Source organism: Meles meles, chromosome 21 (genome assembly GCF_922984935.1).
Source record: "Meles meles chromosome 21, mMelMel3.1 paternal haplotype, whole genome shotgun sequence".
NCBI classification, from domain to species: Eukaryota; Metazoa; Chordata; class Mammalia; order Carnivora; family Mustelidae; genus Meles; species Meles meles.
Window position 1 is genome coordinate 35060912 of NC_060086.1, and position 25802 is coordinate 35086713.

At 49.0% G+C, this 25802-nt stretch overlaps 1 protein-coding gene across 1 annotated transcript in view; it reads left to right on the plus strand.

Moving 5' to 3' along the window:
• The first annotated feature begins 16989 nt into the window (after nucleotides 1-16989).
• Nucleotides 16990-25802, plus strand: part of LOC123933621 — a 126249-nt gene continuing 117436 nt past the window's right edge. Inside the window, exons 1-3 of the mRNA XM_045992959.1 lie at nucleotides 16990-17062; nucleotides 20185-20238; nucleotides 21423-21583. Coding sequence (XP_045848915.1) covers nucleotides 16990-17062; nucleotides 20185-20238; nucleotides 21423-21583 — 288 coding nt within the window. The remainder of the gene's footprint in view (nucleotides 17063-20184; nucleotides 20239-21422; nucleotides 21584-25802) is intronic.

Genomic DNA, 25802 nt, shown 5'->3' on the forward strand with positions numbered 1-25802 from the left:
AATATCCCTCCACATCAGGATGACCGATGTTGCGTTGGGTGGATTGCTAGGGAGTCTGATTCGGCCGCTAGGCTGTTGGAACTCACTAGGCATTATCCATGGCAGCAAGCCCTAGCTTTCAAGTTTTCATAAAATGCACAGAAGAAAGCTTTCTCATTCATTCTCCAAACAAAACACGCTTTGTTAATTGATGGGGCGGTGGCGAGATGCGAGAAGGGGCCATTGTCATCCACCCCTCTCCTACCTGGTGATAAAACTTTATTTCGGAAGGCACAGAACAATGAGGTCCTCTTGGTGTGGCCAGCCTTGTCGTTTAAACTCTCCACTTCTAAAGCCCTGGAGAAATTGCCGCTCGCCGGATCAAGATCGTGCGTTTTCCTTTCATTTGACAAAATGAGGGCTACGCATATTTAGCCATTTTGCTCCGATGGGGGTATAGAAATGGTCTCAAGCTGTTATTAATTACGTATGCAGCGCCTGCAAAACAGGAGCCTGTTTCAAGGACCATAAAACATACACTCTGTGGGACTAAAAATAATGTCAGACGCTTGGAGGAGGACGCCTCCATCGGTCCTTCCCTCGTATTGTTCCGAGTGTGGGCTCACTCGTGTACGGTTACAAACTAAAAGGCTCTTTTGTTTGGCCTCGGTGCACGGGGGACGCTGGGCTTGAGTTTGTTAACACGGAATTTGCATTCAGCGGATGAAAGAGACCCGTATCTGCTCAGACCTCAAAGTAGATTCTGCACCGATTTCAAGCCCCCGATGGCTGGCTGTCCTTAACTCCAGTTAAGTCCAGTCCGGGAGAGGTGGGCTTCTGCAGAAGTGTGGCGTCTGCGTCTTGTTAACAAAAAGCATTCAGTTAGTTACAGCCTCTGTTGAAGCCCGCTGGAAGCACATGACTGGTTCCTGGCTGACCACAGCGCAGCCCATGGAAATGTTTTCTCTGGGACAGCTGGCTTCCCAGTTGCTAGTGAGACCGTTTCTGTTGGGCACTGAGCTATTCATAAACGCGGCGTCTTAGGCTCACTCAGCTTGGCCCCGGGTTTTCTCCGCCCAGCGTCAGCCTCTGTGTTCAGGATGTTAAAATCCTTCGCTGACTTTCGGGGCTCCAAGATCTCTATTAGGAGTAAACGTAGACGTTGGAATTTTGCTTCCAAAATTCTGATTTGCATTTTGGATGCTATTAAAGTTATCTCCTGCGTTTACGACTCGAATGTTTACAATGAGCCGTCTGTTTTTCATAGGCGCATGAGAAATTGTAAGTAGATCCAGCAAGGCGATGAAAGAGAGAAACCAGGAGGGTTTTTTTCTTTCCTCCCCCCCCCCCCCCCCCCCCCCCCGCCGTCTAAGAATTTTAAAGAAACGAGATTCTGAGGCTCAGATTAAAACACACACACACACACAAACACAGAAAACCCCAGTTCACAGCCAAGTATACCGGCTAGAGCATTTAACCATTTTGTGACTGATCTCCGCAGTATTAGGAAAACGTTCACGCATTTAAGTACCTTTATTTCCCCTTTAAAATAAGCTGTTTGAGATCAGTGTCAGGTTCACAGCAGATCTGAGCACAAAGTACGGAGATTTTCCAGGCATCCCTGCTCCTTCCCCACACAAGCACAGCCTCCCCCAACTAGAGGGGATACTTGTTAGGACAGATGAACGTGCATGGTCCCATCAACACCCAAAGTCCACAGTCTCCATCAGGGCTCATTGACTCCTGCTGGGGCACCTTCTGTGAATTTGTGAATTTGTGTGATGTCCCCTGTCTCCCGTTCAAGTATCCTGCGGATTAGTTTCACCACCCTGAAAATCCTCTGTGCTGTCTGCGTATCCCTCCCTCCCCCGAAACTCCTGGCAACCACTAATCCCTTTTACTGTCTCCACAGTTCGGCCTTTTCCAGAATGTTCCGGAGTTGGAATCATCCAGGATGCAGCCTTTTCAGCTTGGCGCCTTTCCCTTGCCTTTCAGCATCTTAAGGTTCCTCCCGGTGTCCTCATGGCCCGAGCGCTCATTTGATTTGGGTGCTCAATAGTACTCAGTATTCAATATTCTGATGTGTCACACATTAGAGCGGGTCTCAAGCTCTCTGAGCTGCCTCTTCCCCTAAGTGGTCGTGCTCCGTTTCCCAAACAGGCAGCATCCTCCTCCCGATGTGTGCAGCGGGTCCGGGTCCTCACTGAGCACAGTGTTGTTTGTGAACCTGTGTGTATAGTCGTGCATGTGTATAGTCGTGCAGTGCAAAATGAGGGCTCAGGGGGACATCTGGGAGCCTCCAACCTGCCCCCTCTGGTCTTTGGGTTGTCATTGATTGACTCCTGCTGTACCTAGGGCCTCCTACAGCTGGGGGACCAAACACAGCCCTGCCAGAGAAGACTGAGCAGTGGGCCCAGCACGGCCCTACCAATAGGTCTGGGGGCTTCTGTTTTTTAAGCTAAAATTCACCTGTCATTCAAGTGTTGCATGTGGTTTAGAAAGTGCAGTGTTGTGCAAAGCTCCCCTCAACCCAACTCGGGACATTTACATCGCCCCGCCCCCTGCACAGACGTGCACGCCCATGAAGCAGCCAAGCTCACGAAGCTGCCACGCCCCTTCGCCGCCTCTCCCTGCGTCTGCTGGGTCCCCCTGCCTCCCTCCACCCTGTGCCTTCTGTTTCTCTGGATTTACCTGTATTGCATATTTCATGTAAATGCAGCCCTGTGTTCAGTTTTCCTGAGTATCTCCCTGCGAGTGGAATCCTGAGCCGTAGGATAATTCAGCTTAATTTTTGGAGGAACCTCCCCGTTGCCTTTTTTTTTTTAATATTTTATTTATTCGACAGAGAGAAATCCAACTAGGCAGAGAGGCAGGCAGAGAGAGAGGAGGAAGCAGGCTCCCTGCGGAGCAGAGAGCCCGATGTGGGGCTCGATCCCAGGACCCTGGGATCATGACCTGAGCCGAAGGCAGAGGCTTTAACCCACTGAGCCACCCAGGCGCCCCTCCCCGTTGCTTTTTAAATGTTTCCTACTGCAAAGCCACATGTCGCCAGGGATCCCCAGCACGAACCGAGCTGACGTGGAGAACTTTGCCATCCTCCTTTGGAGCGGCGATTCCTGGGATGCCCTAAGCCCCTTCAGTCCTTCTGGGGTTCTCACGGAGCCTGAAAATTGAGGAGGGATGGGTGCTGTATCTCAGCCCTCCGGGTGGGCCGTCTTTTGAGAAGGTGCCGAGGACTCCAAAATAGAGCCCTCGGGGGCAAACTTACTTACCTGTCCGCCCTGCTTGGGGTACAGCAGTGACGGGCGATGGGATCCCCTCCCCTGTGGCATGGACGGTAGAAAGCAGAGAGAAACAGCAGAAAAATTTCGTGCAGAAAAATTTCGTGTTAGAAACTTACAAGGGGGGGAGGGGGAGGTGGTCGGGGGCAGGGAAATAGTGCAGGATAGTGATTGCACCTGTGGGGAGGGGCTTCTCATCCAGGTGATCAGATCCACCTGAGGTTTCCTCCATGTTTGGAGGCCGCCTAGGGCGGAGGGGGCTGCAAGGTTGTTTGCTGTTCTGTGCCTTTGTGGGACTTAATTTACCGTTTCTCCCTCTCTGCCTGGAATCACCAGATTCCTCCCATTTTCTCTGGAAGAGCAGGAGTCTTTGAAAGGTAATCCTTTCCTCTACCTCTCAAGTCTCCCGATTTCCTGGGGGTCAGCAGGAAGCGCGGGCCGGCTTCTGGGGTGTGGCTCTGCTCCTCCCCTCCTGACGCCGGGTCGCTGGAGCAGACACGGCCAGGCAGCCGCAGTAAGGACATTGTGTGAAGCCTTTGATGACCACTTTCAGTGTCCAGTGGGGAGGTTTCTTTTTCTCAGTTCCTGGGGTGTCCCAGGCTGAGAGAGGAGGGAAGGGTGTAGGTGGTATAAGAACACACACAGTGTCTTAGGATAGTTCTCGAAACTCTCTTTTACGTTCCTTGTTCATGTTTGAAAGTAAAGGGGTAGAAAAAAATTCCTCAGCATGAGGTTGTGGGTTGGGATCTCGCCTTTCTGCACATTCTCAAACCTGAAGCTGTTAGCACAGCAGTGACCTCATGTGTGTGTGTGTGTGTGTCTGCGCATGGCTGGATGATCGTGGCATGTTAGGGCATCTGACCATGTAATTGCAGAATTCTTTCCCCCATCACTGAGAGCCTTTCTTTGTGGTTGCCCAGGTTAACTTTCCCTGTTTTGTTACTTTTTAAAATAAAATTTTTAAAAAAAGATTTATTTATTTATTTGACAGACAGAGATCACAAAGAGGCAGAGAGGCAGGCAGAGAGAGAGGAGGAAGCAGGCTCCCCGCTGAGCAGAGAGCCGGACGCGGGGCTCATCCCAGGACCCTGAGATCATGACCTGAGCTGAAGGCAGAGGCCCAACCCACTGAGCCACCCAGGCACCCCTTTAAAATAAATTTTTTAACTTTTTAAAAGATACTTACTTTTTTGAGAGAGAGCACAGGGGGACGAGCAAAGGGAGAGGGACAAGCAGGCTCCCCACTGGGCAGCGAGCTCAAGGACTCTCGACTGGAGTCGGAGGCTCAACGGATGGAGCCACTCATGCGTCCCACCTCGCCTTTTTTTTTTTTTTTAATTTTATTTATTTATTTGACAGAGAGATCACAAGTAGACAGAGAGGCAGGCAGAGAGAGAGAGGGAAGCAGGCTCCCCACTGAGCAGAGAACCGGACGCGGGGCTCGATCCCAGGATCCTGAGATCATGACCTGAGCTGAAGGCAGAGGCTTAACCCACTGAGCCACCCAGGCGCCCCCCACCTCACCTTTTTAAGCAGGAAAGCTTCCACCTTTTTTTATCATCACCTGCCCTCGGTCTCCTGCTGCCCTTCCCCCACTTGCTCGCGCTCTCTCTCAAATAAATAAATCTTTAAAAAAGCACGTGGGGGGCGCCTGAGTGGCTCAGTGGGTTAAAACCTCTGCCTTCAGCTCAGGTCATGATCCTGGGATCGAGCCCCACATCGGGCTCTTTGCTCAGCAGGGAGCCCACTTCCCTCTCTCTCTCTCTCTCTGCCTACTTGTGATCGCTGTCTGTCAAATAAATAAAATCTTAAAAAAAAAAAAAAAGGCACGTGGGGTTCCTAACCACAGCTGAGCTTGGGAAATACTTCAGCATGTGACTTAGGGTCAGCTCAGATGAGGAACTGGGGACACTGTTGCCAGCTTGCCAGATTTATCCCTTGTCGTGGGCGCTGTCCCGTGCATCGCAGGAGGTAGAGAAGTGTCGGTACCACCAGTCACCAGATGTCCAGGGCATATGCCCCAGTTGTGACAACTCACAATGCCTCTAGACATTGCTAAATGCACCCCAGGGGACCAAACCAGCCCTTGACCCCGGTGCTAAGTACATGGGTCAAAGCAAACATCTGTGTTCGGGAGTTGGGGTGATTCTCACTGACCCAAGCAGGTAGTTCTAAAGTACGCCCATTTCCTTAAAAAGGAATGGAGCACTGATGAATGCTACGACGTGGATGGATCTTGAAAACATGATGGCCAGCCAAAGAGTAGGCCACAGGGGTAGGATTCCCGTTTGTGCGAACTCTCCAGAGCAGATGATTGCATAGGGACTGGAATGCAGCTTGCTGGTTGCCCGAGTCCGGAGGGAAGGGGGAGTGGCGGCCTCGTGGGAACGGAGTCTCCTCTGGGATGGATGAAAATGGCTTTAACTAGACAGAGGTGGTGATCCTGTACCCCTGAGTGTTAAATGCCACTGAACTGTTCAGTGGAAAATGCTTGCTTGTCGGGTCGGTGAGTTCTACCTTCGTGCAAAACACATCAAGGTGCGTGAGTCATTGTGACGGTCGGTAAAACGGGGCCAGAGTGAATTGTGGGTGCTGGGTGCATCAGAAGGGATATCTCGGGGCGCCTGGGTGGCTCAGGCTGTTGAGCGGGCCCCACTCTTGATTTCAGCTCCCATCGGGATCTCAGGGTGGCTGGATCGAGACCCGCACTCAGCAGGTGGTGTGTGTTTGCCCGTCTCCCTCTGCTCCTCCCCCCTGCGCTCTCTCTCAAATAAATATATAAATAAACAAGTAAAATATTTTTTAAAAAGAAGAGCTATCTAAATGAGGTCGTAACCATGAACAAGTATAATAAGAGTATAACGTCATTAAATAATATTGGCAAAGCAAAGGGTAGACTTTGAGGGCAGGACCTCCGTACAACCCTCCTTGGAACCAGGACAGTGTAGAGGAAGGGGCAGTGCAGGCTTGCCGACCGTCAGAAGGAAAAAGAACCGAAAGCAGCAGTTCCATCAAGAACTGTGCCTGAGTCGCTTACAGCCCACAGTGTGGTTGGAGCGACGCATTTAAACGTCCCTGGACCAAGCCCCTCTCCTCTCAAAAAAGGGACAGGCTGATCCTTCCAGCTCTAAATGTCTGTGTTGGGGAATAGGCGGGTCCAGGGGAAGGCTATGGAACATTCCAGAACATGCTGGAATATGGCAGGGGCCGGCTCTCTCGGCCTTTCGGGGCAAGCTAGGAAACTTCTCAAGACACTGGCTCAGCACCAAGCAGTCAGTCTCAATTAGGACCAGGTAGCGTTCGGCTTTGATGAGCGGGTTCAGAAGAGCCAAGCAGGTGAGACTCAGCCACGAGAAGCGACCGCCTGGGTCCCCCCTTTCCACCACCTGCTGCCAGGTGCGAGTGGCCGCCTTGCTCCCCAGCCTGCAAAGCCATCATCAGAGCATCTCTTGTGCATTCACGGGCCACAGGCGAGGTGTTTCTTCCTTGGGTTGTAATTAATGGAGCCCGTTCCCCGGAAGCAGAAATGAGCAAACGCTTGGACGTGGCGTATAGTGCTCATAGGAGCTCCCGGATGACCTCACAGGCCCCAGCAACTGGTGTGAATAGAATCCCGGCCAGGTGTCCTCAGGTTTGGAGGAGATGGGGTTGCAAACAGGTGTGGATGCGATAACGGAGACCCAGGCGAGGTGGCTGATGGGTCTCCGAGTGGGGAAAAGGGCGAGAAGGGGCTGGGAGAGGCAGGCTTCTGAGCACGGAAGAAGCGTCCAGACTGTGCAATATCTCTGTAGACAGCTGCCGACAGAGGGTTTCAAGGTAAGAGATTTATTGGGGGAAGGGGCAATATAGCTTTATTTTGTGAAGATAGACTCCACCCATTTAAAGCGTACACTCAAGGGTGGTTTTGGGGGTTTTCATTTGTAATTGCATAATTGCGACTATCACCATAATAGGTTTTACAACTTTTTTTTTTAAAGATTTTTTTATTTATTTGACAGAGAGGGAACACAAGCAGGGGGAGTGGGAGAGGGAAAAACAGGGTTCCCGCCGAGCAGGGAGCCCGATGTAGGTCTCAATGCCAGGACCCTGGGATCCTAAGTTGAAGGCAGAAGCTTAACCCACTGAGCCACCCAGGCGCCCCCAATCTTATAATATTATCACCCCCAAAAGAGACCCTGTTCCTTAAGGTTGCCAACCCTCAAATCTATCTCCAGCTCCCCAACCTCCCACCCCCCACCCCGCCCTAAGCCGCTACTAATCTACCTCATCTCTACGGGTTTGCTCCTTCCGGATATTTCATACAGTGTGTGGTTTTGTGCGTCTGGCTTTTTTTTTTTTTGCTTAGCATAGCGTCTCCGAGTTTCATCCTTGTTGTAGCAGGTGCTGGGAAGCCTTCCGCTGTGTGGATAGACGGCATTTTGTTTCTCTGGTGATGGCGACATTTTGCTAAGAAATTCATGGTTGTGAAATGGCTACTTGTAATGGGCCGTTCAAAAAAGAATCAACTGTGTGCTATTTATCAGTAAAATGGTTGCTTGTTAGAGTTTTGTGTGTGTGTGCTTTCAAGGTTTTTTTGTTTGTTTAGTTTTTGTTTTGTTTCTTTTGTTTTTTTTGCTTTTTGTTTTTTGTTTTTTTAATCGTGGCAAACCAAGGTTTTGAGGATGAAAGGGGTTGCTGTTTATGAGTGTTCCAGACGGCAGGCGGGCGCGGGGGCAATCCTGGGCAAACCAGGAGGCATGGACGCCCCGTTCCTGGACTGCATGGGGGCAGGGAACTATCTTGCTCCAGCGGACCCTTGATAAGGGTGCTAAGGAGACCAGCTCCTGCTAGAGACCCTGTGTCTGATTTCTCAGGCCTGACCAGCTCAGCGCTTCCCACTCTTCTCTCATCGCCCTCCAGCCCAGGGTCCATAAAACAACCAGAGCCTTGTGTTTTGGGAATCCCCCAACGGTGAAAAGACTCTCCCACAGCTGATGGATGCCCTTGAACCTCAGTGGGCGCCCTGTTCCCCGGGGCGGGGGTGGGGGGAGGAAAGGGAGGGGATCCCGCTTACCCCCCACACTGAGTGATGAAAGGGTTATGGTATCATTTTGGGCTGGTTGCTTTAACTCGCTGTTTCACACCTGACAGCAGCTGGAATGGGTCCTTGGTCTTCGACTGTGAAATGGTGACTGTATTGGGAGGCCTGCAGTTGGTATGTGAAATTAACCATAGGCATGGCCACCCGACCCGCTGAATGAGTGGGGGAGCCAGCCACCCCCGTGGGGTCCGTGGGCAGATAATTGCCTCTGCATCAGAGCTCCCACCTTGGGGAAGTGAAACCCACCAGGTCGTTTTCTTTGAAGATGTGGTTTCCGTACACCCGCACAAAGGAAATAGAGTCACAGGATTTATTAGGTAAAGTAGTGGAGAGGGACCCCACTGAGTTGGGGGGGTGAGCCGTCCTCTGCTGCAGGTCACCAGGGAGCAGGAGAGGGAGAGCAGGGTAAGCCTACACTTGTGACTTGAGGGGGTGGAGGACTCTGACTTTTTGAGTGCTCACCTCTAAGTGGTTAGTGTAAAAGGTGCCTCCCCACCGCCCTTGGAAAGCAAGGTGGGAACTTGGAGCAGGAATCTTAATCTCCTCTTAAATGTGCAGATGCTGAGTGTGAGCTGGGTTGTCCTAGGGTCTCAAGCCTGCATAGCACTCCAAAGAGCAGATTTCTCATCACAATCGACCCGCACTGAGGGATGCAGAGAGGATGGTCTTTGCCCTTGACGGTATTACACTGTTGTTGAGAGTTTCCTGTCCCTGGTGCTTACCTGCCTTCCCTCTTTCCTGCAAAACATCCGATCGCCTTTTGTGTTCCTTTTCCCTCATTCTTCACTAGCTGCCAATATTACATGCAGACTTCTTGGCCTCTGACTCATAAGCAGGTAAAAATTTTTACATGTTTCCAATAATGTCTTTTAGAGTCTTTTTTCAAGTTTATTTTTTAATCGTCTCTGTACCCAACATGGGGCTCAAACCCACGGCCTCCTTTCAACGGAGCCAGCTGGGATGCCCCCATAAACTGTTAATTTTCTTTTCTTTTTTTTTTTTTAAGATTTTATTTGTTTTGGGGGACCTGGGTGGCTCAGTGGGTGAAAGCCTCTGCCTTAGCTTGGGTCATGATCCTGGGGTCCTGGGGTCGAGCCCCACGTTGGACTCTCTGCTCAGCGGGGAGCCTGCTTCCCTTCCTTTCTCTCTGCCTGCCTCTCTGCCTGCTGGTGATATCTGTCTGTCAAATAGATAAGCAAATAAAATTTTTTTTTTTATAAAGATTTTTATTTATTTGACAAAGAGCACAAGCAGGGAGTGGGAGGGAGAGGGAGAGGCAGGCTCCCCGCTGAGCAGCGAGCTGGACCTGGGGCTGGATCCTAGGACCACAAGATGATGACCTGAGCCATCCAGGCACCCCACACAGTTAATTTTCGAATAAGCATTCTATGCTCCAGCATGAAATTCAAATGGTGCAGGAAGAATGGACTCTCCCTCACACCTCCAGCTCTCACACCCAGTCCCCCCTAACTCCCTCCCAAGACAAAACCACGGTTACCAGTTCCTGGCAGTCTCTTGCCCACAGAGCTCTTCACATGAGCAAGCCCACACATTTATTTTCTCTCTTCCTTCGGCCTTTCACCACATGATGGCTTAAAACCTGCAACGTTCTGCATCTTGCTTGCCTGGAAATACAGGCAAAGCCAGAGGGGTTTTGCAGATATGATAAGGTCATTCTGATCCCCAGACCCTCTGAATGTAACCTTTATATGACTTTGCAGATGATGAATGTAGGGGACCTTGAGATGGGGAGAATATCTTGGATCATCTTTTAGATGGGACCGGGAACCATAAGTCAATGAGGGTAGGAAGCCTCCAGAAGCTGGAAAAAGCAATAAAATGGGTTCTCTCCACTCAGAGCTTCCAGAAGAAATCAGCCCATTCAACACCTTGATCTGAGCCTACTGAGATCCACGTTAGACTTCCCTTTTTAAATTTTTAAATTTTTTTAAGATTTTTATTTTTAGGGGCACCTGAGTGGCTCAGTCATTAAGCATCTGCCTTTGGCTCTGGTCCTGATCTCAGGGTCCTGGGATGGAGCCCCACATCAGGCTCCCTGCTCAGCAGGAAGCCTGCTTCTCCTTCTCCCACTCCTCCCGGTTGTGTTCCCTCTCTTGCTGTGTCTCTTTCTGTCAAATAAATAAAAATCTTTAAAAAAGATTCTTATTTTTAAGTAACCTCTACACTCATTGTGGGGCTCGAATTCACAACCCTGAGATCAAGAGTTGCATGTTCTTCTGACTGAGACGCCAGGCTCCTGAGTCCCTGTTAGTTGGATGAGTCTACTATGTGTTGTTTTCTGTGAACAGGGTGGTCATATACCTGGTTTATTTATTGAATAATCTGTCTTCCTCTCCAACTGTACGTGATGCTATTTTTATCACGTGGCAACTCCTGTGTGTACTTGATTTTTTTTCTGGTCCCTCTGTTCTCCACTTGAACACAGTATGGAGCCGGAAGACGCTTGACCAATAATTTCCAGCTCCTTTATTAGGCCAGTGAATAAATACATCCAGAGGGGTCATGTGACTTTTCTAAGATCACACTACTAATTGCACAAGTAGAAAGATGAACTAACATTCCCCACGCCCCGTCAGCTTTTCCAAACACATTACTCAACAGGGAGCAGGCTTCATTACCAGGATAAAAGATAGGGCAAAAAGTAGAACTCACACAGTACCAGCTCTGAGATGACGATGAAATTTAATTGGAAACTAATAGCAAGATAGCAGGAAAATCCCCAAATACTAGGAGATAAAATAGCACACTTCTAATAACATATGGGTCCAAGAAGAAATCGCAAGAGAAACTGAAAAATATTTCAAACTGATCCAAAACAACAACACAACCCACATTTGTGGGGCTCGGCAAAAGCAGTGCTTCTAGGGAAATTTATAGCATTGAACGCATACATTAGATAAGCAGAAAGATCTACAGTCAATAATTTCAGCTTCCACCTTAGGAAACTAGAAAAAGCAGAACAAAGAAAGCAGAAGAAATCATAAACATGAAAGCAGAAAGCAGTGAAACTGAAAAGCGTTATCAGAGTCCACAAAACCAGAAGCTGGTCCTTTGAAAAGATAAATGAAATTTACAAGCCTAGAGCCAGGTTAAGAAAAAGAGAAAGGATACAAATTACTAATGACAGGAATGAAAGAGAATGCATCACCCTAGATCCTGTGGACATGAAAAGAATAGTAAAGGGATCTTAGTCACAGTCGTTCTAAGACACAGATGTGTCTTAGAACAGACAAGGGGTGCCTGGGTGGCTCAGTGGGTTAAGCGTCTGCCTTCTGCTCAGGTCATGATCCCAGGATCCTGGGATCGAGTCCCGCTCCGGGCTCTCTGCTCAGTGGGGAACCTGCTTCTCTCTCCCTGCCTCTGCCTGCCATTCTGCCTGCTTGTGTGCTCTATCTCTTTCTCTAACAAATAAATAAATAAAATCTTAAAAAAAAAAAAAAAGGCAGGAACAGACAATTTGACTAGGCCTATTTCTGTTAAGGAAATCATAATCAACCAATCACTAATTAACCGTCTAATGAATAATTAACTTTCCAAAGCTAAGCCTCCCGGATGAGCTTACTGGTGAATTCTGCCAAACATTTAAGGAAGTAGGAGTACCAATTCTCTAAAATGTTTTTCAAAAGCTTGAAGCAGAAGAAATACTCCCGAGCTCTGTGAGGCCAGATTAACCCACTACTGAAATCAGACAAACACATTACAGAAACAAAACAAAAAACCCAAACAAAAAACAAACCACAGACCAATGTCTTTCATGAGCATAGATGCAAAAATCCTCAACAAAATATTAGCAAATTGAATATAAAATATGTAAAAGGAATTACACATCATGACCACGTGGGATTTATCCCAAGTTTCAACATGTGAAAATCAGTAAATCTGATCCATCGCATCAAGCAGGCTAAAGAAGAAAAATCACATGATTATATCAGTAGATGCAGGAAAAGCATTTGACAAAATCAAATGCCCAGGGGCACCTGGGTGGCTCAGTTGTTAAGTGTCTGCCTTCGGCTCAGGTCATGATCCCAGAGTCCTGGGATGGAGCCCTTCATTGGGCTCCCTGCTCAGTGGGAGCCTGCTTCTCCCTCTCCCACTCCCCGTGCTTGTATTCTCTCTCTCGCTGTCTCTCTCTGTCAAAAAAAAAAAAAAAAAAAAGTCCAATACTTATTCATGACAAAAAAAATGAGTCAACCAGAAGTAGAAGGGATATTCCTCAACTTGTTAAACAATACCTACCCCAAAATCTGCAGTTAAAACTGTACTTAATGGTGAGAAACTAGAACCTTTCCCCCTAAGATCCAAAATAAGGCAAGGATGTTCCCTCTCACCACTCCTTTTCCACATTGTTCTGGGAGTTCTAGCCAATGCAATAGGACAAGAAAAGGAAATATATACAGGTTGGGAAGGAAAAAATATAACGTCTTCCCAGATGACCTGACCATCTATGTATAAAATCTGAAAAAAAATTGAAAGACTCTTGGAACAATTAAGCTATTATAGTAAAGTTTCAAGATACAAGGTCAATACACAAAAGTCAGTTGCCTTCCTCTCTGTTAGCAACAAACAAGTGGAATTTGAAAATAAAAAACACCATTTCTAGTAGCATCCCCCAAATGAAATACCTAGGTATAAACCTAACAAGATACATATTCATATATATGAGGAAAACTACAGAACTCTGCTGAAAGAAATAAAAGAACTAAATATATATGCAAAAGACCCTAAGAGACCCCTCACCAAAGATGTATGGGTGGAAAATAAGTGCATGAAAAGATCCTCTATATTGTATTTCACCTGGGAAATGCAAATTAAATTAATGACTTTTACTTTATGCTTGTTTATACCTATTTGAATGGCTAAGTTCTGAAACACTGACAACATCAAGTGCTGGTGAGGATGTGGAGCAACAGGAACTCTCCAACATTGCCTTTGGGACCATAAAATGCTGTGACCACTTTCAAAGATGCTTAGTGGTTTCTTAGAAAAGTAAGCATACTCTTACATTGGGACCCAGCAGTCATGCTCTTTGGTATTTACCCAAAGGAGTTAAGAACTTATGTTCACACAAGGGTGCAAGGGTGCTTGACTGGCTCAGTCGGTAGAGCATGTGACTTTTGATCTTGGGGTCATGAGCTCAACCCCCACATTGAGCATAGAGCCTGTTACAAAACAAACTTATGTCCACACAAAGCTTGGCACCCAGATGTTTATAACAGCATTATCCATAATTGCCCAAACTTGGAAGTAACCAGGGTGTCCTTCAGTAGGTGGATGGATAAACAAACATGGTACATCCAGGCAACAGAATATTCTTCCATTTTAAAGAGAAATGACCTGTCAAGCCAGGAAAAGACCGGAGGAACCTTAGATACGTATTCCCAAGTGAAAGAAGACAACGTAAGAAGGCTACGTACTATGTGATTTCAACTATATGATGTACGACATTCTGAAAAAGACAAAAATATGGAGACACTAAGTGAAGAGGTCAGTGATTTTTAGGGACTGGGAGAGGAAAGGATGGGTCGGTGACGTGCAGAAGATTTTTATGGCCGTGAAACACTCTGTATGTTACTATGGTGGTAGATACAGAGTATTATACATGTGTCCAAACCCACAGAATGTACGACCCCTAGAGTGAACCCTAAGGCAAAGTATGAACCTTGGATGATAACAACGTGTCAATGTAGGTTCTCCAATGGCCTCAAATGTCCCAATGTGTTGGGGTCATTTGCTAACAGGGGACACTCTGCATGTGTGGGGACAGAGGGCATATGGGAAACATCTATGCCTTGCTCTCAGATTTGCTATGAACCTAAAAGTGCTATAAAAAATGAGGACTTAAGAAGTATGGTGGGTGTGGTTCATTAAAGACTAAATCTTTGGGGACATCCTCCGCCCTGGGAAGCAGAGCTCACTGCGCCCCCTACTGGTTAGTTGTCTCTGATGGACTATATCTTGCCCCACCTATGCAAAAATAATGCCCTCTCTTGATGTATTAAAACGAAGAGATGCGGGGAACCGGGCCTTGGCCAGCTCAGGTACAATGCAGATGATGGCAGTATCAGTGAGTCATCAGTGTGTTCTGGAGGGAGCTCCTCCTCTTCCCCAGTGGTTCTGATGTTCCAGGCCTAGAATGTGATGCCACCATGTTGTCTGGGAACAACCATGTGAAACATGGCAAGATTTTCTCTCCAGTTCCTGACTCTGAACAGGGGAGGATTCTTGGACTGGGGGCAGAGACTAGAGGCTCCTGGAGGAGGAGAAGGAGGAAGTGATAACCACTGAGCTAAGCGGCAGAGTTGAGAGAGAGAGGACACTTTGGAGCCAGGTGGAGTCCGGCTGTGTGATTTGGGACAAATGACTTAACCTCTCTGTGTCCTACTTCCTTGTCTGTACTATGGGATGATATTAGTTCCACCTCACTGGTGATTTTTGGTGGTGCGGTGCAGGGGAGCTTTGACTGAATGAGTTAATGCTCAGTGAAGGGCTTGCCCAGTGTCTGATACAATTTTTAGAAATTGAAATGCATTTGGCATAGAACATTGGATAAGTTGGAGGTTTACAGGGTCTTGACATGATACGTTTACATTGCAACGTGGTTGTTTTTGTAGCATTAGCTAACACCACCAGGGTGCCCCATAACCATCATTTCTTCTGGTATCGGGCAACTCAGATTTAATCTCTTAGTGAGTTTAATGCTTATAATCCAGTTTTCTGATCTGTGATCGCTGTCCTCTGCATTAGGTCTCTAGGACTTACTTACCTACTGGTTGCAAGTATACAGTTTTCTAATAACATTATTATCCGTCTTTCTGAGGTTTCAAGGCAATCTCTCTGTCATAAATTCCCAACGATCCTCCGGCATAAAAACCATTGCTTCTCAGAACCAGGGCTCTCCTTAATACACTTCACATCTTGTCTGTGCCTCATTTCCTCATTTGGATTTTAGTTCCTAGAGGCCTGGCCCTGTTCGATGCAGTTTTCTTATTTCCTTTATAGCGTTTGGCACCACTCAGAACATGTCGTGGGACTTGACGTAGCTGTAAGGGGACTCTTAAATCTCCAGCCCTATGGGTTGGGGGCCCGTGAACATGTTTGAGCTGCAGGATGAGAAGGCAGAATTCCTGGTTTCACCAGAAAGTGGACCTAGTATAAAACTTGAATTGTTTCTAGGCAATGTCATGTGTCAACCTGTCAACTGTGTCTCAGTTTAACTCCAAGAAAGTTGCATTGAATGCTCATTTCACTGTCCGTCAAGGGATGAGTGAATAAACAATCTGGTTTCTCTGTCCTGTGGAATAGTACGCAGCCATGAAAAGGAAGGAAGCACGGTCAGCCTGCTACATTGTGCATGAGCCTGGGAAACATGACTCCCGGTGCAGGAGACCAGTCGCTAGAGGCCACCTAAGGAATGATCCCATTCCTATGAAATGTCCACAGTGGGCAAATCCATAGAGACTGAATGCAGATCAGCGGTGACCAGGGACTGGGGTGGCGGGGACTGCGGAGTCTCCTGGTGATGGGGTTTCCTTTTGTGGTGAAGAAAATGTTCTAAAGTCATTGTGGTGATTGTTGCCCAGCTCTGGATGGGCCGAAAATCATTGTGTTGTGCACTTTCAGTGGGAGAATTATGGGATCTGTATTGTATGGTAATAAAGTGGTTTATAAAAAGCAGATTTATTGTGGGGGGGTAAGTGCCGGTGAGGAGGTGTTGGGCCGGCGGCCCTGAAGGAGGTGGTAGCCCAGGCTGCCTGGAGCCTGAAATCAGAAGTGTTCGTGGAGGCCACTATGAGCTTAGGAAGAGGAGGTGAGGTCTGGGAAAGGACACGGAGCACAGGTGAGCAGACCTCCCCTGTCTATTTTTTTTTTTTTTAATTTTATTTATTTAGCAGAGAGAGAGCACAAGCAGGAGAGCCAGCAGAGGGAAAGGGAGAAGCAGACTCCCCGACACGAGACTTGATCCCAGGACCCCGGGATCATGACCCAAGCCAAAGGCAGATGCTTAACCAACTGAGCCACCCAGCGCCCCCCTCCCCACCCGCTTAACTGCTGGTCCTGATGTGTCACGGAGGGAGGCCTTGGGCCTGAGCTCTGAGAGACCCTGCTGCTGTCCCCTGTTTGGTGACAGCCATCTGGAGCAGTGGGCCAGACTGACCAGACCTGATAGCGATGATGGTTCTCTGGACATTGTGAATTCCCTCAATGCCATCAAACTGCCATTTAAAAATGGTTAAAATGGTAAATTTGATTAGCATTTAAAGAAAGAAAGAAAGAAAGAAATCGGACCATCGCTGTGTTTGCCTTCTGGCCGGAGAGCTCCATTTACAAGGCTTGAAGAGGCAGACCTTTCTTCTCTTTCCCCTATCCAGAAAAGGGATTTTCCCCCTCCTGGGTCAGAAGCCACCTCTCCCCCCACCCCACCCCTTTCCCGGGTAGAGCGCTGAGAACTTTATCGGAGGCTTCTGATTGGCTGGGTCTCTGCTCAGGAAGCCCCCTCCCCGCCTCCCCACCGGCCCTGGGATGGGGGCGTTGATCCAGGCTGAGCCCGCCCCTTTGGGAAAGAGAATTCCTCTCAGGGTGCTCTGTGCCCTCGGAGAGAGGCTGATGGTGTGGGGCTCCCTTGGGCTGATGGCGGTGCTGGTGCCCATGGGGCCCCAGGGGCTGGCCCTGCTCTGGGCGCTGGTGGCAGTGACTTCCGGGAGTAAGTAAAGCTGGGGCGGGGCTGGGAAAGCGGCGGGTCCACCTGGGGAGGTGTATTTTGCAGCCAGGTGCCTGCTCACCTGTTCCGCTGCGTCCCTTGGTTTGGCCTCTGATGGGGAAAAGGAGAACGAGCTTCCAAGTGGTCCTGCATGTTTTGCTCCTGTCTTGCACCAACATCCCATGAAACCCGAGACCAGGTCTGCAATCCTGAGCGAGGAAATGCTGACCTTGGGCTCCAGGGATGGTCTGCGGGGGTTTAGGGGTAGTTAGCTTGAAGATACTAAGTAGCTCTCTGATGCAGGGTGACTGGGCAGAATGAGCTTTTATGTGCTGTCTGCTTCCTGCAGAAGGGCCAATAAAATATCATGGGAGCCAATATGTACTTTGAAAGTTTCTAGCAACCATGTTTTAAAGATGTTAAAAAGGAACCGGTGACATTAATTTTAAGAATATATTTTACTGGACCAAAGTCTCATTATAAAATGTAATCAGTGTAAAAAAAAAATATTAATGAGACAAAATTTCCATTCTCTGAAATCCGAAGTGTATTTTCTACTGAGAGCTTATTTCAATTTTTTAAAAAAGATTTTATTTCTAAGTCATCTCTATACCCAACGTAGGGCTTGAACTTAAAACCCCCAAAAGCAGGAGTCATGCCCTCTACCCAGTGAGCCAGGCAGGCTCCCCCCTCACACACCACCCCTGCATTCTGGTTCGGATGCTAAATTTTCATTGCAAGTACTTGATGTATATATTTTGATTTCCTAGGATTTAGAGTTGAAAAAAGGAGTTTTGTATCCTAAGTTGTTCCAAACGTAGTTAAGTTTTCCAGTGGCTGACTTTAGGATCAGTTTTTAACTTAAAATTAAATTAACAAATTATAGAACGGAAAGTTCCCCCATAGCACCCGTCACATTTCAGAAGCCTGATAGCCATGCGTGGCTGGTGTCTGTCTGTCGAGCTGGATGGTGCAGGTCAGATTATAGCTGTTTTTCTGTTTTGCTTTGTTTTTTATTTTTTGTTGTTTTTGTGGGGTTTTTTTTGTTTGTTTGCTATATTTTTAGCACTTACCTGCGCAATGTACAGTAGCTCTTCCGTGAATCTGTGCAGGATAAATGAATGAACAGGGACCAGCACTGACCTCTGAGGAAGCTGGAATGAGACCTGATCTTGTTTCCAGGCTGTAGAGATAACCTCAGTTTCAGGCTCTTTCAACTCACCCCCTGGAAATGAGTAGGATCCGATGGGAAGATTTCTTACCTCCCAAGAGTCTGTGTTTCCCCCTCCTTTGTTGATCTCTTGAGTAGGATTATTGAATCGTTTTGAAACTTTTTTTTTTTTTTAAATCTAAATTTTTTTTAAGTGTGTGGGAAGTGGAGGGGAGCAGGACACAGTTTGGGTACTAATGCTCTTTGCAACACACCTGGTTTCTGGAGCTCATGGTGGATGGGGGTTCGCGGGCTCGGCTGCTTTTCAGCCTTAGCTGGGGGGTAAAGCAGGTGTAGAGGTTGTTGGAAGAGCAAGCGAGCAGAATGCTGGATCTGTGCACGAGTTTAAGCATCACGTGTAAATTAACGATTATACGGAAACAGATTTAATTTACTTTGGTGCCCAAAGTACATGTCACAGAGCTGGAGGACCACTGGGAGAGAAATGCACTGAGTTAAGTGTCTTTGAAATGTAGCTTCATCCGTCAGTAAGTGCTCTACTGGAATGCAAAGAGCATCTTGTTAGACGACACACAACGTTTCGGAGGTGGGAGCATCCTACCGTGTTTATTTCGTTGCAAAGGGTCTGTACGAAATGGTATAAAATGCACTTTCCCGGGCCTGATGGATGTGCTTTGTCTTTTAAGGGATTAAGCAGGCTGGCGTGGGTCATGATTGGCAGTTGGGGGACAGTGGGGGTGGTTTTGAGGATAGAAATGATGTTATTGAAAAGCCATTTTATGAAAATGGCTGCGGATAGGGCTTGGAGCTGAGGCTGTCCCAGGAGGGCAGATGGTAGCCTGGAAAGACCCAGAGGAGTGACTGGAAGGAAGGACACAGGAGGGTGACAGCAGGTGGAAGTGGGGAGGCCTCAGGCTGGGATGGGCAGAGGGAGGGATGCTGGGGAGGGTGGGCTGGGAGATTCCCTGCAGAGGGACCTCAGTGGCCCAAGGGGGGGGACTAAGGAGGTCAGGAGCCCATGCTGTTCCTGCTGGGATCGTCTTCTGCCGCTGAGAAGGCGGCGGTGGGTGGCTGGGAGGAGGGGTCTTGAGACACCCCCCCCCCCAGGCAGCAGCGCTAGACCCCACTGTTCACTGCTGCAGCGTCTTGGTTTGGCTGTGTTGGTTCATGGTGGTCGGGGACGGCCCTGCTGGGGCAAGACCCGAAGGAGCCTGGGCTGTGACGAGCAGGAGGGAACAGGATGGGTGGAGGCCTTGGGCTGAAGGAGAGCCAGTGTGGCTGGATGGCGAGGGTGGGATGAGACGTGGCCAGAGGGCAGAGCGAGGCCGGCAGTTGCGCCAAGGACGAGTGGGCGAGTGGGCGTGGTGGGCAGGAGGCTTAGGAGCTGTTCCACCAGGAGTGCTGTGATCTGGGTTAGGTTTTTAAGATGACTCTAGCTGTGCACGATGAACTGGGGACATGGGGACTCGTTAGGAGGCTGCTGCTATCCTCGGGGCAAGAGAAGGCATGGCGTTGCCTAGAGTGATGGCCGGGGAGATGGAGACTCACAGAGGAGTGATGGAGAGAGGGAGGGAGTGGGGAGGGGATGGGAGGGACAGATGGAGGGAGGGAGCGATGGATATGGAGGGAGGGAGGGAGGGAGACTTGGATTTGGTGATGGAATGGGCAGATCGTGCTAATGCACTGGCACAGGGGTGGCAGTAAGCGAAGGGGGTAGAAGCCCAGATGACCCCTGCCTCGCCAGCTTAAGCCGTCGGGACGGTGGTACCGGCAAGCAGGATGGGGAAGAGCAGGTTGGGTAGGGAGTGGGGAGGTCACTCCCAGCCCCGCGGGGAAGAGGAGAGCTGGTGTTGCCTCTTTCCCCCTCAAACCCTTCCGTGTCCCACTCACAAGTAGGTCAGTGGGTTGTCCTCCTTCTGGCCTTGCCCTCCTCCCATCTGATCTGTGATTTCAGAAATTCCAGACTCGCTGGTGAGACCGGCGGCCTCCTGCATGACCGCGTGCCCAGGTGAGCAGCTCCCCGGGGAGACCTTATCACACCTCCGGTGGCCAGGAGACGGGGATCGGGCGGGGGCGGTGGTAGGAACAAAGCCGACCAGCTGCCGGCTGTGATTAGGGACAGCCTCGGAGGGCACGTCCCCATTCCCAGGAGAGGCGGGTTGGGCGGAGCGAGGCCAGTTCTGGAAATGCCATCTGGTCATCAGCAGTTAAGGAAGCAAACAACACACCCAAGGTAACACGCCTGCGGCTTTGGCCTCCTGCCCCATGGTCCTCCGCTGCAATAAACATGTGTGCTGGGTGATTCTATTTACATTTTGGGGTGGAACACATGAGAGAACCTCAGGCAAATTGTTTGGAGGGAGAAGAGCATCCTGGGAGTGGGAGGTGTGTCTTCGTCTGAGCTCAGGAACATGGTAATCACCTGCGAGCCCCAGAGAAGGGTGGGGTGTTGCCACACTCAGGTTCTGCAATCGGTTCCCTGGCCTAAATAGAGGGTTAGAGAAGTCTAGAGCTGTCTGCTCCCTAAATCAGCCTCCCTAAATCATTTCTGCCACCTCAGTGCCCCTGAGGCTGGTCAGCTTGATGGTTCTGCCCCCGGTAAGGGATCAGGGCAGTGCTCTCCTCGCACACACTCCAGTCCTCAAAAGGTAGGCGAGGAGTCGGACTCCCAAGGTTGGCGTCCCAGCTGTGTGAGCTTGCATGAGTTAGTTAACCTCTCTGGGCCTCTGTTTCTACCTGTGTAAAATGGGGAAAATGAGAGCACCCACCCCAGAGTCGGTTAAGAGGCCTGAATGAGTTCACGTAGGTGTAGATCAGTGGCTCCGAACCAGCACGATGGTGCCCCTCAGGGATGTTTTGCAAAGTCTAGAGGTGGTTCTGGTTCTGGCAACTGGGTCCGCCATCAAGTGGGCAGAGGCCAGAGTTGGCATTTAAAGCTCTTCGAAGGAGCTCTTAGTACTTGAGAACACGGGTTACCATTTATTAAGCCCTAGCTGTTAATATTTTAATTTTCTTTTTGCCTTCATAGGAGGGTATGGCACCCCAGCCTTCTCCTGTACTGGGGGCAGGCAGTTCAGGGCCCAGATGGAGGGAGGGAGGTGGGAACAACATGTCCAGATAGTCTCCGTGCAGTTGGGTCCCCAACAGGGATGGGCTGTCAAGGTGACCCAGTGCCCTCTGTCTGCTCTCCAGGGCCAGCTGATCCCCACCTCCCTGTGGGCACCAGATACATCTATCAGTTTGCCACCAACACCAGTACTGGCCTGCAGGGGGACCCAGTGGAGGGGAGTGGCCTTGGCCTCCAAGGCTTGGTCATCATCGATGTGCTGGGCCCATGCCAGATGGCCTTATGGGTGAGTGCCTTTGGGCAACAGAGAAGTCACAGTGATACTGAGGAGGGCCAAGGGGAAGCCACAGACCCCCAGCTTTCCAACAGAGAGGAGATTTCTGAGGATTCTCAGAATCAAGTCAGAAGAGGATGACATGGAGGGTGACATGGGAACATGGTGCCATTTTGGTTGAAGGAAGTGCCCCGTCGGGGGAATAGCAGTGGTTAAAAAAGGAGTGTCGGTATTCTGTGGAGCAAGTAGACCCGTGGGATGGGAACAGGGGGATGTGTCTTTGGTAGAAATGAGGGTCAAAGCTGGGGAACCTGCCAGCCCCAGGAGTGAACAAAGCCAAACTGAATCAAGAGCCGTGTAGAAAAATGAACACTGGAGTGGATACCCGAGGCCTGGATGGGGCCTCCAGGCCTGCCCCGGGCAGCTTTATACTGGGCAGTGGGCCTTGCATTGCCTGGGTTCACAGCTCGGGTTAAAGGCAAATGGTAGGCAGTGTGATGGTGGTGTTTGCTCTGGGTTCAGTCGAGGCAGAACTATGAGCTAGACTTGGTGGTCATAGATTGCCTTTCATCAGGATTTCCCCAGAGCTCCCTTGTGTTCTCGGTAGTGGAAGTGCCTGCCTGTTCTTTCCTGTCTCCCTCCTGCTGATTCTCCTCCCATTTCCTGCACAGACCCTCCCACCCTGTGTAAATGGTCTCTTAGTTTCACTGGAGCCTTCTCTCAGGCTTGAGAAGCAGTTTCGAACTGGCTGGAGCACTTGCTGACAAGAGTTTCTCAAAACTTTTTATTTTTTTATGTTTCACGTAGATCACAGGATAGGGTCTTCCATGGGGTGACTCTGAGCTGCCTCTGAAAAATTTTTTCCCTTTTAAAGATTTTATTTATTTATGAGAGAGAGCGAGACTGAGTGAGAGAGCACACAAGTGGGGGTAGGGGAGGGACAGACTCCCCACCAAGCAGGGGAGCCCGATGCGGGGCTCCATCCCAGGATCCTGAGATCACGACCTGAGCCGAAGGCAGATGCTTAACTGACTGAGCCACCGAGGCAGTCTTGCCTCTGAAATCTTAAACCATCCAGAATGTCTGTTTGGCTCAGACCTGCTACTTTGGTGGAGTCTTTGTCTGCTCGTGTCCCTCAAAATACCAGCAGCCACTTGGTTTTTTTCCCCCATGGGGATAGTTTTCACAAAGCAAATGGTGTGCTGCTGCTGATTCGGTTGCTTTGTTCTTAGCATTAAAAAAAATTGGTGGGACCCTGGGTGGCTCAGTCGGTGGAGTGTCCCACTCTTGATTTCGGCTCGGGTCACCATCTCAGCGCCGTGAGATGGAGCCTTTGTTGGACTCCACACTGGACGTGGAGGCTGGTTAAGAGTCTCTCTCTCCTTCTGCGCCTCTGCTGCTGCACTCTCTGAAAAACAATTTAAAAAATAGATAATGTCCAATGTTTTCAAGAATTTAAAAAAAACTGGCTTTTATTAAAGATTTTTGGTAAAAATGGAAATTTTACATGCGCTCAGGAAGCCATCAATTGAAGTGTGAAAAGATGTTTCCGGAACAATGGATTTTCACAAACAAAACGTGTGTGTACTCACCAGCAGATCAAGAAATGACACACAAACCCTCTAACCTTGCCCCAGTCTCCCTTCCGGTCACTTTTCCAAAGACCCATCTGAGTTCTAACGCCGTGGATTAGTTTGGCCTGTCTTTGGACTTTTTTCTCTGATGGCATCAGGTGGCATATTCTTTCTCTTCTGTGTCTGGCTTCTTTTTATTCTTTTTAAAAAGATATATATTTTTTAAAGATTTTATTTATTTATTTGACACAGAGAGAGATCACAAGTAGGCAGAGAGGCAGGCAGAGAGAGAGGAGGAAGCAGACTCCCTGTGGAGCAGAGAGCCCGATGCGGGGCTCGATCCCAGGACCCTGAGATCATGACCTGAGCCAAAGGCAGCGGCTTAATCCACTGAGCCACCCAGGCGCCCCTAAAAAGATATTTATTTATTTGAGGGACAGAGTGAGAGAGAATGAGCAGTAGGATGGGGCTGAGGGAGAGGGAGAAGCAGACTCCCTACTGAGCAGAGAGCCCAACATGGGGCTCGATCCCAGGACCCCAAGATCATGACCTGAGTCAAAGGTAGATGCTTAAACTGAGCCACCCAGATGCCCTTAGTCCTTTTTAAAAATTATGGTAAAATATATATCACAAAGTTTACTAATTAATTAGTTATGTACTTAATTATTTAAGCAGACTCTGTGCCCAGCATAAAGCCCAATGTGGGGCTTGAACTTAGGACCCGGAGATCAAGACCTGATCTGAGATCAAGAGTCAGACACTTAACCCACCGAGCCACCCAGGAGCCCCTCCTATTTCATTAACGCATTTTCAATGTATAATTCCGTGGCAACAAATGCATTAACTGAGTTCTGTAAATGCGTACGTACGTACAAATTACATATGTGATTACAGCTACCGTCTCCAGCTGCTTGTTCATCATCCCAAACAGAAGCACCGTACCCGCCACACAGTAGCACCCCCTTCCTCCTCCCCGCCGGCCCCCCGGACCTCTGGTTCACTTCCTGCCTCTGGGAATTGGCTGGGGAGGTGCCGCCCAGAAGTGGAATCACTTATCGCCATCAATACCGCCATCAACGTGTCAACTTCTGTGTCCGGGTTCTTTCACTTAGTGTAAATGTTTTCAAGGTTCATCCACATCACAGTCTGTACCGGATCTTCATTTTTTTATTGTTACACTTTAAATCAACATCTAATGTATTCCTTGTTTCAGGGGTGCAGGTCTGTGCGTCATCAGGCTTACACAGTTCACAGCACTCACCATAGCACAGACCCTCCCCAGTGTCCATCACCCAACCGCCCTCTCCCTACCCCCTACCCAATACCCCCCAGCAGCCCTCAGTTTGTTTCCTGAGATTAAGAGTCTCTTAAGGCTTGTCTCTCTCTCTCTGGTTTCATCTTGCTTCATTTTTCCCCCTCCCTTCCCCTCGGATCCTTTCTCTTATTTCTCAAATTCCTCATATCAGGGAGATCATATGATAATTGTCTTTCTCTGACGGACTTATTTCGCTCAGCATAATTCCCTCTAGTTCCATCCGGTCGTTGCAAATGGCAAGATGTCATTTCTTTTGATGGCTGCATAGTATTCCATTGTATGTATCTACCACATCTTCTTTATCCATTCATCTGTTGATGGACATCTAGGTTCTCTCCATCGTTTGGCTGTTGTGGACATTGCTGCTATAAACATTCAGGTGCACGTGCCCCTTCGGATCACTACATTTGTATCTTTAGGGTAAATACCTAGTTGTGTGATTGCTGGGTCATGGGTAGCTCTATTCAGATCTTCATTTTTTTTGTTTGTTTTTTTAATTTTATTTTATTTATTTGACAGAGATCACAAGTAGGGAGAGAGGCAGGCAGAGAGAGAGAGAGAAGGAAGCAGGCTCCCTGCCAAGCAGAGAGCCCGATGCGGGGCTCGATCCCAGGACCCTGGGATCATGACCTGAGCGAAAGGCAGAGGCTTTAACCCACTGAGCCACCCAGGCGCCCCAGATCTTCATTTTTAAAAAAATATATATGTTAGAGATTTATTTATCTTAGAGGGGGAAGGAGTGGGGAGGGAGAGTGAGTGAGCGAGAGAACCAGATTCCTTGCTGATAGGCGAGTCCACTGTGAGGCTCGATCTCACATCCCTGAGATCATGACCTGAGCCAAAATCAAGTTGGATGGTGCATGGACTGAGTCACCCGGGCGCCCTCTTTTTAACCATTTTGAGGTATACAGCTCAGTGGGTTTTCAAAAACGATCTTCCATGTCTCTATGTCTCTATGGAAAACCCGGGCATATGGAATACAGTCGCCGTGGGCAGCTTTCAACCAAGTGGTCGGCCAGTAAGCGGTGTCCGTTCCATGCCTGAGGGATCCATTGTCCCGGACAGCCTCTCGGGGCCAAGGGGGACTGTATTTCACCCCGACGTTTCAAGCCTGGGGACTGGCGAGATCACAGACCCTCTGCTGGCGGAGGGGAGCTGGTTTTCAGGGGAGAGAGGAAATGGGTTTTAGACAAGATGAGTGAAGATAAGTCACTTTGGAAAAAGTGAAATCCTGGGGCATGGTAACTTCTGTATGATGGTCTAATGGTGGATGCGTGTCATGGTACGTGTGTCCAAACCCACAAAACGCACACCCCCCGGAGTGAGCCCCGGTGTAAGCCCT